Source organism: Lactuca saligna, chromosome 3 (genome assembly GCF_052625555.1).
Source record: "Lactuca saligna cultivar CGN05327 chromosome 3, ASM5262555v1, whole genome shotgun sequence".
NCBI classification, from domain to species: Eukaryota; Viridiplantae; Streptophyta; class Magnoliopsida; order Asterales; family Asteraceae; genus Lactuca; species Lactuca saligna.
This window is the reverse complement of record NC_136419.1, coordinates 218378602-218394871: the sequence shown is the minus strand read 5'-3', so window position 1 is coordinate 218394871 and position 16270 is coordinate 218378602. Positions and strand designations below refer to the sequence as shown.

At 33.9% G+C, this 16270-nt stretch overlaps 2 protein-coding genes across 4 annotated transcripts; both read left to right on the top strand.

Moving 5' to 3' along the window:
- Positions 1 to 6867: 6867 nt before the first annotated feature.
- On the top strand, positions 6868 to 9050 carry LOC145037837 (voltage-dependent chloride channel 1, chloroplastic-like). The gene is made up of 4 exons (XM_078986577.1): positions 6868 to 7641; positions 7775 to 7942; positions 8016 to 8222; positions 8518 to 9050. Exons 1-4 carry the CDS (start codon positions 6967 to 6969, stop codon positions 8722 to 8724), a joined length of 1257 nt encoding a protein of 418 aa, XP_078842703.1. The 5' UTR covers positions 6868 to 6966; the 3' UTR covers positions 8725 to 9050.
- Positions 9051 to 12246: 3196 nt separating this feature from the next.
- On the top strand, positions 12247 to 15513 carry LOC145037836 (rop guanine nucleotide exchange factor 3-like). Of its 3 annotated transcripts, none has more exons than XM_078986575.1 (8): positions 12247 to 12591; positions 12719 to 13085; positions 13150 to 13266; positions 13350 to 13504; positions 13722 to 13796; positions 14099 to 14392; positions 14506 to 14838; positions 15304 to 15513. In XM_078986575.1, the coding sequence occupies exons 2-8, from the start codon at positions 12761 to 12763 to the stop codon at positions 15427 to 15429; spliced, it is 1425 nt and encodes a 474-aa protein (XP_078842701.1). In that variant the 5' UTR covers positions 12247 to 12591; positions 12719 to 12760; the 3' UTR covers positions 15430 to 15513. The 3 variants fall into 3 exon arrangements, with proteins under 3 accessions (XP_078842701.1, XP_078842700.1, XP_078842702.1); XM_078986574.1 differs by having other exon boundaries at positions 12248 to 12562; XM_078986576.1 differs by lacking the exon at positions 12247 to 12591 and having other exon boundaries at positions 12818 to 13059.
- Positions 15514 to 16270: the final 757 nt, after the last annotated feature.

Genomic DNA, 16270 nt, shown 5'->3' with positions numbered 1-16270 from the left:
AGAAAACAACATTTGGACAAAAAGGAACAATCTTAAGCAACTCTATCCTCGTAGAGAAAAACTAAACTAGCATACAGTGATAACTCGTACTATCAGGCATAACCTAAACAGGCTATCCTACTTTTGTCTACTCAATTCTAGCATGCAACTTTTCATACACTGAAGCACATAAAGCAGGCACATAAGGCATCACTCCTAGATCCTTAGTCCTATTCTAGCATGCTGCTCTACTGAAACTGATATGCATAATATAAGCTTGTATGGGTACTTTGGAGAATACTTACTTGAGCTTGGCCGGTCACGCACATCACACACTTTGTTCTTTCTTAAAACCCTTTACTTAGCCTTTTAGAAAACATTTTCTTTTTCCAAAATCTTTTAATCCCTCGATTTGAGTTCAAACACCCCCGAAGGTGTTTCCGAATCCCTTAAACCAGGCCTCTGATACCAACTTGTAACAACTGAAAAATACAAGCCAAAAATTTCATTTTGAAAACATATACTTAGCAAAACATTCGAAATAAAACGTTTACCGATCATAACATTTTATAAAGATATCGCATGTTTGGAAAAACATTTTCATAAAACATAATAATGTCAGAGTACAAATTCCCAGGAAGATCTCATGGTACGGAATACGGAGCATGTGTGTGATGGGCCACTACCGCGCCGGCTCTTTCCCCTTCGAAGAAGAGGTACCTGAAACCAAAAGTGAAAACTATAAGCACGAAGCTTAGTGAGTTCCCCCAACATACCACATACCATAAAATCACATAACATACATATATTGTCAGGCATATCTGGGTGCCCGACCTACCCCTTTGGTCCTCTCAACCAGGTACAAACTAGTCTATCTGGGAGTTGACCTCCCCTTCGGTCCTCTCGATTGATGATGTGTGTGAAACAAACTAGTTTTAATCCTACTAACTTAGACACAAAATAAACACACGAAAGGCAGTGTACCTATCGATTAGTAATATAGTTCAAGCAAGTAGGGTATCGAACATAGGGAACGGTAAACAATTAATATAAATGCTAATATTATCTAAATAAAACAAGTAAAAAAAGAGTTTTCTCTAGTTTTGCAAGACTAGAAACTTAAATACTTTACTAACACGCAAACTAAACAACTAATGGCTAAGAAAACAAAGATCAACTAAATTCAATGATTAAAAAGGACTTCTCTTTAGGTTTGAATCATTTGTTCCCATGGATGATTTTATGGTAAATATATCGGATTAATTCTTCATTGGTTACCGACTAAAGTGATTAGATTCACATTCGCTATAGCTAATCCTTAGAAAACATATTAATTCAAGCAATGGCCAGTTGTCTAAATTAATGATTTTCCTAGTTTGTTGATTCAGGTTTAGAAAGAATTGTAATTAGCTAATCAAATTGGTGATTCAATTAACCTCTTGTTGATGGTGTATCACACAAGCTCACACATTGACTTACCTATCTTCAAGTTAATTCTAGTTTCACATTCGTTATTCCTAGACATACAACTATGTGGTCACGTAAATCATATGAAATTAGCAACTAAGAGATGTTCATACAACTTAATTACTGATTTATTAATAGAAGAATAGTTATTGTTAACACATAAGGTTCTTTAACAAGCTTAATAAAACATAATCACCAATTAAAATTAATCCTAATTAAATAATCAATCCATGTTCACAAATTCATCTACCTAAACAGAAGATATGAGTTTTTAGCTCATGATTACAACAGAAACAAGCAAAAAAACGAAATCAATTGGTAAAAACATGGTTCAAACAAGAGATTAGGTAAGAGTAAACTTGATTTTGACTTGATTCTCCTTAAAATTGAATGTAGGGTTGATTCCCTTGCTTCCCACGCTCCAGCAACACCTTTAGTCGACAATTGGCCTCTAAGGGTTCATCTCTATGCTAGGGTATTGATTTGAAAGTCTCTTTATATAGATTTTCACAAAACAGAGGCTACTCGGCAAGTCTAGTGATCTACTCAGCGAGTCCATCACTTAAAATCCCGTGTACGGCAAGGCAAAGTCAAGAATCGCGAAACTTCTAACCAACTCGGCGAGTTGATGGCCTACTCGCCGAGTCCATTTGGAATCAGCATTTTCTCAAAACACGAAAGTCGTCCAAAATTGTGTCTACTTTTCAGAACATTTTGAATCTCGTCAATTGGAGTTACGGTTCATGAGATATGGCCAAAACACTGACGATGGGTCAAGCTGTCCAACAACATCCTTCTTTCTTCAAAATCCAAGATCCAAGCTTCCAATCGCTAGTTCCGCTTCCTTTTCCATCCGAGCATGTAATTGTTGCTGAAAAATAAAATTATAATCTAATTAAGCACCTTTTGTTCATTATTTGAGACAAAAACAACATAAAGTATTAAGATAATGCATGAATTTTATAACTAAATATGCCCATATCAACCGGATACTGACTAGCAAATCTGGGTGCTGGTCTCCCCTTCGGTCCTCTCGACCGGATACTGACTAGCATATCTGGGAGCTGGCCTCCCCTTCGATCCTCTCGACCGGATACTGACTAGCATATCTGGGAGCTAGCCTCCCCTTCGGTCCTCTCGACCGGATACTGGGGACTATTTCACCCCTACTACTACCACATAACACATATATCACATAATCTATCTAGCATGGCAGGGCATGACCGCCCCTTCGGCCCTATCGACCGGTATACTGGGGACTATCTCCCCCTACTGTCATTAGCACATATCATCATATCTTATTAGCACATTAGCATATCACAGGTAGTAGCAATCCTAGATGAATATCACAGAGACAAACATCTATCATACAAACCTACTGTTGGGTCGGCATTGTGGCCTTAGACCCACTGCTACTGGAAGGTAACTCACCTCGTAGCTGCTGATCTGTGTGGGAACGGTCTGTCTGCTGTTGCTGCTCCGAAAATCCTCTGGCTGCAATTCCCACCAAACACTTAGTCAAATACTGCTAACCGACCTCAGGGTAAACTGACCATTTACCCTCAACCAAACCATGAGTCAAAGTCAAAGTCAACTTCCAGTTGACCTGACTCACCGAGTTGGCTTGTCAACTCGCTGAGTCTCTATCCCTTTGTCTGACCACTAACCCATCTCTACTCGTCGAGTTTGGCATTGACTCGACGAGTTTTCCTTCTAAGCTGATGACCCAACGTTCTTCATTCTACTCGCCGAGTTGTATGAACAACCGGTCGAGTTCATCTTCATCTAAAGAACACTTTAACGTTCCACGTCGTGGCCAGTATATGGCCACGTCGTGGACTCTGTGATTAACTAAAAAAAATTTATTTTTCTGAAAAATTAACTTTTTGTGGTTTTTACTCCACAAGAAGGATCGATTAATTTAATGCAAACAAATAAGCTAAAAACTAAGTTGTTCCCCGGCAACGGCGCAAAAAACTTGATGTGCAAAAAAGTACTCACTAACTTTAATATTTATAACCTAACAAACTTAACTAACTTATAGGCAGTGTACCTAGTCAGATTACAGTATAGCTTGGGTAAGTCGGGTGTCGATCACAGGGAATGGTGTTCTAATTTAATATATTTACTATTAAATTAACCTAATTTATTAACAAGTTTAAAAGGGGTTTTATCTGATTTTACAAGATCAGATGAACTTAAATCAAATTCAATAAATAAAAACACACTCTTGTTTAGTTTGAATCCACTTCTCCCTTATGGCTAGCTAATGATTACGGATTATTAAGTTGGTTTTTTAGTTGTATTAGTAATTTAGTTCTAACTTTACCAATAATTAACTAATTCATGTCAAACCATGTATGTTCACACATAATTAAACACAGAACTAATTATGAATGTAAATATGCTATGTAAGATTTGTAATATAAACGCAATTATAGTCACAATACACGCTCTCTAACACAGCTAAGCTCTATTTATTCTAATTATTAACTAAGATTGGTCAATCCTAGCTCTAACAATTCAATGTTCACTAAATCATTAGGTAAATAAGTTCATGCAGTTTAATGGTCACTAAGCTACACAGAACATGCAATCAAGCAATTAGAGAAACAAACAATAGCATGCTAGGTTATACAAATCAAACACAAGCAATTTTTACCAACTAAAATTAATCCATAAACATTGAACTATTCATAAGGTTAAAGCTTCATCTAGCTAAACAAGAGTAGCTAGATTCAGCTGCTCATCATAGCAACTAAACCTACACAACTAAAAATAATGAAAGACATGTTCTTATTTAACTAAAATATTAACCTCTATTCTTTTTGGTGTTGGAAGCCTCTTCCAGAACTTTTCTTCTGCTCTGAATCGCCTCCTGGAACTCCTTTCTTCTTGCCCAAAAAGTTCCCTTTCGTAATAATCAGGAGCACTTAAATAATCTCCAAAAACCCGCGCACGTCGTGGCCAGCTGTGCCACGTCGTGGGCTTCAAGCTATCCGTATCCTCCAAGGAAATCCTCCGTGTCGCGATGTCTATCTTCTGGAAAACCCATGCCACATCGTGGGCTTCATCTCCACGTCGTGAATTCAGTATCTATCGTGATTTTATTATTTTCTTGTCTTTCAAGCCTCCCATGTTCCACATATTGTCACTTTTGGTCCCTTTCTTCGAAAATCCTTTATATTGACTGAAAATAACAATTTAAAGTCATAAGTATCATTATTCTAAACATATTATCAATTTATTAATAAAAATGTACTTAAATATTGCCTAAAAATAGGTATAAATATGGCAATATCACTATACACGCGATTTTGCTTGAATCCAGCCCATGTCATTCATAGATCTGGGTTCCTAGGGCCTGGTTTACACGTAAAGTTTCCAACTTTACGTGTAAATAAACATCCATAAGAGTTTTATGGCTCAAAATGCACCAAAAGGGTAGATCTAGGGCTTACATGCACTATGATTCCATAAAGGCAGTAGATCCAAGCTCCTGGAGCTCAATTATGCCTAGATCTAGAGGCTAAACAACTTATCATCCACTCTAATACACAAACAAGCTTGGGGAAAGGCTCAAGAAAGACTTTCATGGAGCTACAAGGGACAACATGCATAAAAATAGAGGGAAAATGAGTTATACCTCAAGGAAATCACTGATATAACACCAATAAGCCTGGCCTCCTTCTTCTCTTCTTGATCTACTCTCCTTCCCTCTCCAAATCTTCAAGAAAACACACCAAAATGCTTCAATCTCACAAGGAACAAGCTTAAACGAAGTATAGGGCTCTGAGGGTGAATGGGGGCGAGCTTGGGGCGGAAATGAGGGGTTTAAATAAGGTGCAAACCCTTGAAATTTAGGGTTTCAACAGACAGCGGTGACTCGCCGAGTCCAGAATATGGACTCGCCGAGTCGCCAACTTAAACGTGTTCCTGGACCCCGTCCCTACTCGGCGAGTCGGACCTACAACTCACCGAGTCCAAGGCTAAAAACGAGAAATTCTTAGATAAATTTTACGTACCAGGAACCAGGTGCTACAAAGTCCATAAGTAATTGGTATGTACTTGACCTGATTGGCATGGTCCATTTGGGTTGCATGGTATCGAAACAATTTGGATAGACTTTTGTGAGAAAATGATATTTATGATGTGTTAATATATTATAAGTTCTAATATATTAATATGAAATCATATTATTTAATTAGTATTGATCAAGAATTAATTTGGAATTAACTTTGTGATCAAAAGGAGACTAATTAAATATATGGGGATTGATTGTGTAAATAATTTATTCTTATATATGTGGGATTATGATCCATAGTTTTTCATGTTGGGCTAAACCCATGGAGTAGCCCATGGATACTCCATGGATGTTTTAACCTATGGAGCATGAAGAATATGGAAAGACATGAGTTACATGGTGTAACCCTAATAGCCACAATATATAAGGACCTCATGGCTTAAGAAATTGGCACTAGTGTGTGTACACATAAGGGCTAGCCGATTTGAGCATATGAATCTTTTCTCTCAAGTTATTCCAAGATGTTGGTGATGTTATGTGAACCATTCGTGGTGTCACATTTGAGGCACTAGGTTCTTAAGCTCCATGGAATCAAGCTACAACAAAGAGGTATGTAATTCTACTAGAATTTATATTATATGTACTTCATATTATGCTAGTTTGAACAATACATTGGAAAATTGATATTTGCATGTATAATAGAGAAAACATATATTCAAAGTATTTAGGGTTGCATGTACACCTTAGAAGTGTTAGAATACTCAAAACTCTTCAATAATCTCATTTTTTTTCCTTTGCAACGAAGCGTAACACTATACATTACAATTAGGCACATGAGGGTTGGTGTATCAAATAAAGTCATGTGCGACTTTATATGACAACTCATCATACGCCTAGGAAATTAAATTCATTCTTTATATGATAATATATTATCTATTTCCTTACTTGGTGCATATATGATATAACATGTGAGATGATAATTTTTGAATGTGATAACATGCCTTAACATATTATTCACACTCACTAATCTTAATGTATTCAATGACACATCTTCATTCTTTTTCTCATTAAACTCTTCATAAAACCCCATTAGGAATGACCTTATATTATTGTATTGCGATAATAAAAATAAAATGATTTTTTTTTTTCGTTTGAATTTATAACCAGTATTTAGTAATAAAATTTATGATTGAAAATCTAAATAAATAGTTTGAATTAAATATAAAGTAAAGACAAACATAATAATCTTGCAAACTGTAAAATGTTAATAAGTATAAAATATAATTTTATAGATATTGAATTAATTTAATTTCTTATAATGGTGTAATTTTGGTTTCCCGTATTTTGTTTTAATAAATCAATGAATTATTAGAAAAAGAATATCCACCTAACTGCTGTTAACCACCCTCCACTCCACTTCTCTCAAACTCCCCTGCAAAGTCCAAACATGTCCTCGATCTTTCCATTCCCCCAAATCCTAACCCTAATTTCGATCCATGACTACTCCCAAATCTCAGTTTCAAACGCTTTCATCTCCATCATTGTCATCATCGTCATCATCGCTTTCTTCATCAAGGTTTACCCCTCCAAAACCCTTAAAATTCCCATCAAAACCCTTCAAAACCCTCTGTTCACAAACCTCCAATCCTCGTCCTCCAGAAAAACCGATAACCTTCATCTCAATTCTCCGAGCGATTCCCGATTGGGCTGATGGCATCAAAGAGAGGCGTATGAAACAGAGTAAACCGCTTTACAAACACGACGACTGGGTTCGACACAGAAGCTCTCTAAGGCATATTAGGCATTTGCTTTCCAGTTTCAGTTCTCGCGTTATATTGTCGTTGGTGCCGCCGGTAATCGCGTTTACGTCGGTAGCGGCGGTTGTAGCGAGTTACAACACGGCGGTTCTCTGGCATCTGTTGCCGGAGATTTTTCCGGTCCTTAGAGCTTCTTCTTTGCCGTACCAACTGACTGCACCGGCGTTGGCGCTTTTATTAGTTTTCAGAACAGAAGCTTCGTATTCGAGGTTTGAGGAAGGGAGGAAGGCTTGGAGTAAGGTGATCTCTGGGACAAATGACTTCGCTAGGCAAGTAATTGTTAGCGTGGAGAAGGATTCCTCTTTGAAGACGGCACTTTTGCAGTATATTATGGCGTTTCCAGTTGCTCTTAAGGTTTGTAATTGTAATTCTGCCTCAATGCATTCTTAACTTCAAAATTGCTATGAAATTGAAGCATAATCTTTCTTACATTCTTGAAGGATTTATAAACCTTTACTTTAGTTTATTTATAAATCTTTGAATGCAGTGCCATTTGATTTACGAATCTGATATAGGAAGAGACCTTCATGGCTTGCTTGATGATGAAGATCTAGCAATAGTTGTGAGTTCAAATCATCGCCCACACTGCATCATCCAGTTCATCTCTCAAAGCATGCGGCTACTAGATTTGGAGGAACCAAAGCGAACTCTACTGGTAATTTTCTATCTGAAAGTTTATAATATGATCTCAAAGTCAAACTGTAAAATTGTGTGCTTTAAAAATGCAGGAATCGAAAGTTTCTTGTTTCCATGAAGGTATTGGGGTTTGTGAACAAATCATGGGTATACCTATTCCTCTTTCGTATACCCGTTTGACCTCAAGATTTCTTGTGTTATGGCATCTTACTCTTCCCATTATACTTTGGGATGACTGTAACTGGATTGTGGTTCCTGCTACATTTGTCAGTGCAGCTTCTTTATTCTGCATCGAAGAGGTCTTACTCTCTCTCTCTCTCTCTCTCTCTCTCTCTCTCTCTCTCTCTCTCTCTCCCCACTGAGTGTGTGTGTATGGCTATGGATTCCAATGCCCTGTTTTTTTTTTTCTTTTTCTTCATGTAAGTATCTTAAAAGATACTGGAGAATAGGGCAAATTTGTAAAAGTTAGGGCCATAAAATCTGGCCAAATGATACTGGAAGAATGGTGAAATGACCATAATGCCCTTCCTTCAATTCGTCATATATTTCTTTTTGCCTAAATCAAACTTTTATTTATTTTTAAAAAATTTGCAGGTGGGAGTTCTGATTGAAGAGCCCTTCCAGATGCTTGCTCTAGATGAGCTTTGCAATCGAGTTTGCAACCATGTGCAGGAGGCAACGAAAAGTGAGAAAAAGATTAAAGAAACTCTTTTACTGAAAAAAGATGCTGATTCATCCAACAACTCTTCATTAAATGGCCACCACCCAATTCAACCAAATACTTCTTCCTCGAGAAAATAAAACAGACAAACTTGTACTGTGTTTGACATGCATTGGATTGAGACTCAGACTGAGACTGTGTTTATGTATTCGTCAGGCCATGAAAATAAGGCTAGAAAGCTTTACAGTCTTGTCATGTCATGTCCTGTGTAACAAATACAACTTTGAGTGTGGGAAACATTTTCAATTTTTTTTTCTACATGGAAAAAGTTGAAAGTGATGAAAGTGAAATGAGGTATAAATGAACACCACTCTAAATTGTATTAAGGCATTTTGTAGTTGTATATAAAAATCAGTCTCTATGATGGGAATCTATTGATTCGAGGATGATTAATTTTCTTGTTAAATTAGTGTTTTTCGTGGATGATTAATTGCTGAGGTGGATAAATTTTCAATTCTCAGTTTATAATTTCATATAGGGTTTTAACAGATGATTGAAAATTTCTTCCTATTCTAGCTCTATTCTTTGAAGAATCTTTAACGACTAAATAGCAACGTACTTTCATTGATTTATTTATAGTAACATCATACTTCAAAAAAATTACCCAATTATAACAATATCATCTAAATACAGAACAATTTTCACTAATTTAAAATATAATATCATAACGAAGTAGATTTTATATAATGTCTTGATAAGAAAAAAAAAAATCGATGTCGTAATAAAGAGAAATAAAAAATAGGATGCTATAACACACAAATAAACAAAGATACATTGCTATTTCGTTCATTTTAGTCCTTCCTATAACTACGGTGGTTGTTTCAAAAGCTAAAGTGAAGTATCTGTGGTTACAAATTTTGATCATTCATTTTTATTTTACACAACCTACTTTTCACCTCAAATTAAATTTTTACCTCTGTACCTAAAATTATGTAACACATAAGTTATCAACATCGATTTGTTCCCTAACTTTTAATAGATGGAAGAACACCAATTGATTCATCAGATAGGGCTAATAATAAGATATTAGTTGAAAAGGATCCAAGTCACATTGAAAAAAATAGAAAAGATCAAAAAGAAGATTTCTGATAATTCCTCAATGATGCCCTTAAAGCGAATGAAAGATTGTATGTCTAGAATCGATAGTTTACAACTCTTCAAGCAAGATGTTATCCACCCTGCATTTACAAGAAAACGGACAACATAAGGAGACAATTTTATGCAACTATGATGACATTTTTATTGTTGTACTTTCAGTTGATAGCTCTTAGTCGTATGATGTTTTTAGATTTAAAAAAAAAAAAAAAAAAAAGTTTAAAAAATTTACCATTGAACGGTCAAGAGATGAAATCGATACATGATTGGGCATTTGGCTTTGTCGTCGTCAACACGGAACAAAACGACCACGCCCGACCACGAATAACCGAGATGGTGTGCACGAAATTTTTTCGTGGCCACGTAGACCCGAAGGTGTTTGTGATCGGTATACACGATGGCCTTATTTGCTAACAACAGATACCATAGTGTAAGTTAACATATATACCACTGCTCTTTAAATTCCAATATTCTAAAATAATTTCGAATTAAGATAATAACAATATTTAAAAAAAAAAAAAAAAAAAGGATAAATCTGGTCAATTTTCATAACCATTTTCAGAATTGCCAACAAAATTCACATATTCTTCAAAATAACTATAAATGTTGTATTGAAATGTGCATAATACTGCGAAATTCAATATTTATATGGTTCCCACCAAAAATATTTATTATATTTTTAAGGGGAATTTCACAAAAAATCCTTAAAGTTTGGCTCTATTAACGCAAAAATCATACCTGATTTATTTATTTATTTTGCAATTAAGTTCAAAAAACCGGTAATCATTTGCAAAATAACATTTTTTCCTAGTTAATGCCGGTTTTCAAAGCGTTTTTGAAATTTTAAGGATTTTTTTTAAAAATAAAATATGACTTTTTCATTGATAGAGTTAACATTTAAAGATTTCTCTGAAAATTTTTCTTTTTGTATATACAAAATTAATTTGAAGAAAACTCATATTTATTTTTATAAAAAAAAACTCAAAATAAAGATATCATTTATATCATTTTCACTAAAAAAACTCATTTTTATTTATTAAAAAAACCTAATAATTATAACATATATTATTTTTGGTAAATAGTATTAAAAATATTAAATTTACATCAAAATTCTAATTTAATACTGTACTTTATTTGTCTAAAAAAAACATAATTAAACATATATGAATATAAAATTTTCATTTAATGAAAAAATTATTATTTCATAAGAAGTTGGCTAAAAAGACATTGTTTTATTATATACACACTCTGATTAATTTTTGAAATGTTTTTATTGACTGAAATTGCATTGTTTTCCGAAAAAGCAGATCATAAATAATTAATTATTGATTGATTTTTATAAAATGGTCAGAAGTGTCTAAAGCCTAAATGGTTTCTTATTAGTAGAATCCTTAACTATAATCATTAAAAAAAATAATAAAATTGGGTTGCGTTTGACCTTTGAACCAAATGAATGTCTTTATATGTTGGATGAAATAGATGATGAAACAATCATTCTTCTTACACAGATGACAAATCATCATCAACTAACTTTTAACAACACATATTTTTATAGAACTACATGCTAAAGGAGCTTAGAAATAGGATTTAGAAAGTTCCTTCAATTGTAATTATATTTTTAATAGAAAAATAAATGAAGAGTTTGATAGCAAATGCGGATTTGTTCATGATTAATTTTTGTTTGAAGTACAATTAAAATTAGATATATATCTGTTTTGAGAAAATAATAAACAAGGCTGGATTCGTCCACGTGAGAATTAAATCATGGCTAGTTTCTTTATTATATTAAACCCCATGTCAACTCCATAAGCCATTCATGATCATTGCTGATTTATTTTATAATCAATTAAAAAATTTAACAAAATAAACTCAACTTTAATGGCTTGCACGTCTACCATAAAAACTCCATACGCAAGCAATTTCCTTTTAGCAAATTAACGTAAATATAATATATTTTAATTAATTTTTTATTTTATAAAACATATAAAAAACATAATGTTTTAAGTATGTTCCAGTTATTTCATAATAGGATTTTTTTTTCCCGTTAAATAGTCTCTTATTTAATTACAAGGATATACTTTTTTTTTTAATGTTAAGTATAACGATTATTATTTTTTATAACTAATTAAAACCCTTTTCTTTTAATTTTTATTATTAGAAAAACAATAACTTTTCATAAAAAAAAATTATCAACTATTTTGATTTAATGTGATATTTAATACTAATATTATATAGATTTTTCAAAACGGTATAATATAATATGAGAAATTATGAAACATAAATAAAACTGTAAGAAAATAAATTAATCAATAAAGATATATTGTTAAAAATCGAATAAGTATATATTTTATTATTTTTTACGTAATTTAGGCGCGGAGAATATGCTTTGCGAGTGTTTTGCCGGTGGGATATTATTTATTTTGAATTATATTAATTTATCAACAAAACTAGAAAAAAAATAATAATAAAATTGTGTTGCCTTTGACCTTTGAACACGATGAGAGTTTGACCTTTGAACCCAATGAGAGTCTTTATATGTTGGATGGAATCAGATGATGAAACAATCATTCTTCTACACAAATCATCATCAACTAACTTTTATCAACTGGGTTTCGCTTGTTTGATTCAGAAGTGCTGGGATTTTTTTATCAGACTATTGCAAATTCTTTAAAAACAAGTTTTGATCATGAGCATGGTGATATACTGATATGAGTCAGAGTTTTCTTCGAATAATTGAGCTTCTCTTTTTCCTCTCTCAGAAGACAAGAATTGAAGAATTAGCAACTGTGATCAGATGATTTCTTATGATTGTTAACCAAAAAGGTGAAAATCCCCTAAGGGTTTGCTCTTTGGTATTCATCTCCCCACATTCTGATTCATTCGAACGTTTTTGTATTATTGTATGCTCCATCTTCGTTCTCAAGAGTCCAAAAATGTCCAAACACTTATCGTGCACACCAACTGTTTGCTTTTATGCAGGACTGAACATCAAAAGATTTCGTGAAGAAAAGAGGTGTAAAAATGGAGAAATTTAACGTTTTAGAAGAGATCTCTGATCCTGGATTAGAATCATTACGAATTTCCTCAATGGATCATGATCAATCATCACCCACATTGAATTCAACACACAGTGGAAATTCAAATTCTTTTGCTTATTGTAGAACTAACTCAGAAACTACTTCAGTTTTTTCTGAACAATTAACAGATGATTTTACTAGCTCCTCATCAGATAGAAATTCTCCAGTATGCTGGCCAGCTACAGGAAGGTCCCCTTATCAACCAACCCTTTCAAGATTCGGTGGAATTAGGCATAATCACAGGCAAGATCTGAAACCTGCTGATTTTGGTGAGTTTTTATTGCAATTCAATTAGTTTATTCACAGAATTTTGATCAAAATTTATTTGATCAGAGCTTGAAATGATGAAAGAAAGATTTTCAAAGCTTTTGTTGGGGGAGGATATGTCGGGTAGTGGGAAAGGAGTTTCAACTGCAGTTACTATCTCTAATGCTATCACAAATCTTTATGGTATGCACATACGTACTCTTCTCTCTAAAAGAATTTTGTAAATTATATAAAAAAGTAAATGAATATTTGAATCTTTGTTGTAGTTTCTATGTTTGGTCAACACCTGAGGCTAGAACCATTGTATATGGATAAAAAGATGATGTGGAAAAGGGAAATGACATGCTTATTATCCGTATGTGATTACATTGTTGAACACATACCACCAATGCAACACTTACAAAATGGAGCATCCATGGAGGTAACACAAAAACTATAATGCAATTTTTCATACCACCCAATGGGTGTAAAAGACATAAATACCCTCCTCATTCTCATTGTCAAAAAGTAGCCCTAAATAAACTCTTTAGTTTGCACTTAGATGATGGATTTTTTTTTGTCAAATTACAAGGAGTGAAATTTATGCATTGTGTATTTTGAATTTTTTTGTGATTGGATTTGGTTTTAATTTTTGTCAGATGATGTTTAGCAGGCTGAGATCAGATATAGATATCAACCTTCCCGCCTTAATTAAGCTTGATGCATTGCTCATAGTAAGCACATCACATTCCTTAATCTTCATGAAAACACCTCTTTTTGTTTATCTATATTAACTAATGAATTCACAATAATCAATATGTATATTTCTTAAAGTACAAGTCCCTAATAAGAAATAATTTGAAAGTACAATGCTACAATAAGGAAAAAAAAAACATAAGTACAATGATATAATTTGAAAGTACAATGCTATAATTGTGAAAATTGAAGTAACAATGATACAATAAGGAAAAAATAGAAAGTACATTGCTATTTCTCTCATTTATCCCAACTAAATCCTCTGTATTTCTGATTTTAGGAAATATTAGAGAGTTTTCAAGAAACGGAATTTTGGTATGATGAACAAGGAAGCGTATCGGGAAAATCACTAAACGGATCATTCCGGAAGGTTCCTCAGCCTCACCGGAAAGAAGAAAAGTGGTGGTTGCCGGTGCCTTGTGTCCCCTCCGGTGGTCTCTCAGAGGTGGCTAAAAAGCATTTGAGACAGAAACGTGATTCGGCCAATCAAATACATAAAGCAGCAATGGCCATTAATAGCAACATACTTTCCGATATGGAAATCCCTCGTACGTATACTGCTTCACTTCCTAAGGTTTGACTTTGACTTTGACTTTCACCCTCTATTAATTTTCACTTTCACCCCCTATCAAAAATGGATTTTTTTAAAATATTTTTATAAGTATTATGATTTGTTTGTTTTTGTAGAGCGGAAGAGCAAGTGTAGGTGATACAATATACCGATACATGACTTCAACAACCAAATTCTCCCCAGACTACCTCCTCGATTTGCTCAACATAACCTCGGAACACGAAGCACTTGAAATAGCGGATTGTGTAGAGGCGGCTATGTTCATATGGAGACAAAAAGCATCCTTAAACCATCCAAAAACATCATGGGACGTAGTTAAGGAACACTTGGAGGGGGACAAAAATGTAGTGCTAGCCGAAAAAGCACATGTTTTGTTGTTTAGTTTGAAACAACGCTTCCCCGAACTTGCACAAACAACATTAGACACGAGCAAGATTCAATATAATAAGGTGAGTTTGTGAAATGTTTTTGATACTGAAAGGACATTTAGGTGTTGTTTCTTTTTGACAAAAGGGCAAAATGGTGGTTTTTCGAAAATGGGAAAATGTTAAGTTTGTGAAAAAGGTCGCTTTTCATTACTTGTGGACATTTAAGTTGTCATATGACTTATTTCCATACAAAAGGGCAAAATGGTCATTTTTCGTAAAGGTCGAGATCGTAAGTTTGTGAAAAGTACCTTGTCTAACACAAGTAGATGGTAGCTTTCTAATATACAAAAGCACGTTGTTATTTCTTGAATCTAACCCTAAAATAAAAAAGTACGTGGTTCAAAATATTTTCATAATCCATTCAAACTTGTTTCTTATGAACTTTAGGTTTTCTTTTTATCATTTTTATAAGAACAATGCTTTTAAAAAGTCACTTATGTGATGTTTTTTCTTAAACATTCTATTTAATATCTGGTGTACTTGTAGGATGTGGGACAAGCTATATTAGAAAGTTACTCAAGGGTTTTGGAAGGTTTAGCATTCAATATTGTTGGTTGGATTGAAGATGTATTATTTGTAGATAAATCCATGAGAAACAAAGAAGAGTGTTAGGTCTTGTTTTTGCAATTTGTAATATTTTGTATTTGTTTTGTCATTATATTTCACCATGAGAAATACCCTTTTTGGGGTTTATAACGATAGTTTGGTCTTTACTTGTAACAATAATTACAAACAAACATTATAGTATAAAAATTATCGAAGGTCATACAAATGCCACATTAGCAGATAATCCTTGAAGTTTCATCATACAATAATACTTAACCGGTGCCACCCCACCAACTTTGGTACACAAATCAACAACCGTAGGGGCATGTCCATAAAATGACCGCCACTTAGGCTGCCCGGAGTGGAGAGGTTTCCATGCGTGAGATGCTTACATGGACGGCTTCTCCACGCATGAACACCGCCCCCATTAATGGTGGGTTGGTTGTGGCATGAAGACGAGGACGAAAGAAGACGAAGAAAGGGCTTGGTTGGTGAATTTTTGACTGTTTGAAAGCATTTAATATATATATATATATATATATATATATATATATATATATATGTTTTTTTATTTTTAATTGATTATGTGTGTGTATATATATACACACACACATTCATTGTACATATATTTTTCAAAACAAAACACACAAACTCTTTCAAATCAAACACACACATTCAACAAGAAATAGATGACGATTCTGATGACGAGTTAGTATTGCACATATTATTGTCTGCGGCACAAGACATGGTTCGTGAGAGAGGTGAAAGTTCACACGGCGAAAAAAAGCATAGAAAATTAATCAACCGGGATCGAGAGGCGGCAAATAAACTTTTGGTACGTGATTATTTCCCCTAAATAGTTTATATGATCTATCGAAATTTGAAGAACGTTTGCGTATTAGTAGAA

Excerpts from the sequence above, each read along its gene's own strand:
- LOC145037837 (XM_078986577.1), top strand. The coding sequence starts at position 6,967 with ATGACTACTCCCAAATCTCAGTTTCAAACGCTTTCATCTCCATCATTG. Across the intron at positions 7,642-7,774 it reads CGTTTCCAGTTGCTCTTAAG|TGCCATTTGATTTACGAATC; the intron begins GTTTGTAATTGT and ends CTTTGAATGCAG. Across the intron at positions 8,223-8,517 it reads CTTTATTCTGCATCGAAGAG|GTGGGAGTTCTGATTGAAGA; the intron begins GTCTTACTCTCT and ends AAAAATTTGCAG.
- LOC145037836 (XM_078986575.1), top strand. The coding sequence starts at position 12,761 with ATGGAGAAATTTAACGTTTTAGAAGAGATCTCTGATCCTGGATTAGAA. Across the intron at positions 13,797-14,098 it reads AGCTTGATGCATTGCTCATA|GAAATATTAGAGAGTTTTCA; the intron begins GTAAGCACATCA and ends TTCTGATTTTAG. Across the intron at positions 14,393-14,505 it reads ATACTGCTTCACTTCCTAAG|AGCGGAAGAGCAAGTGTAGG; the intron begins GTTTGACTTTGA and ends TTGTTTTTGTAG.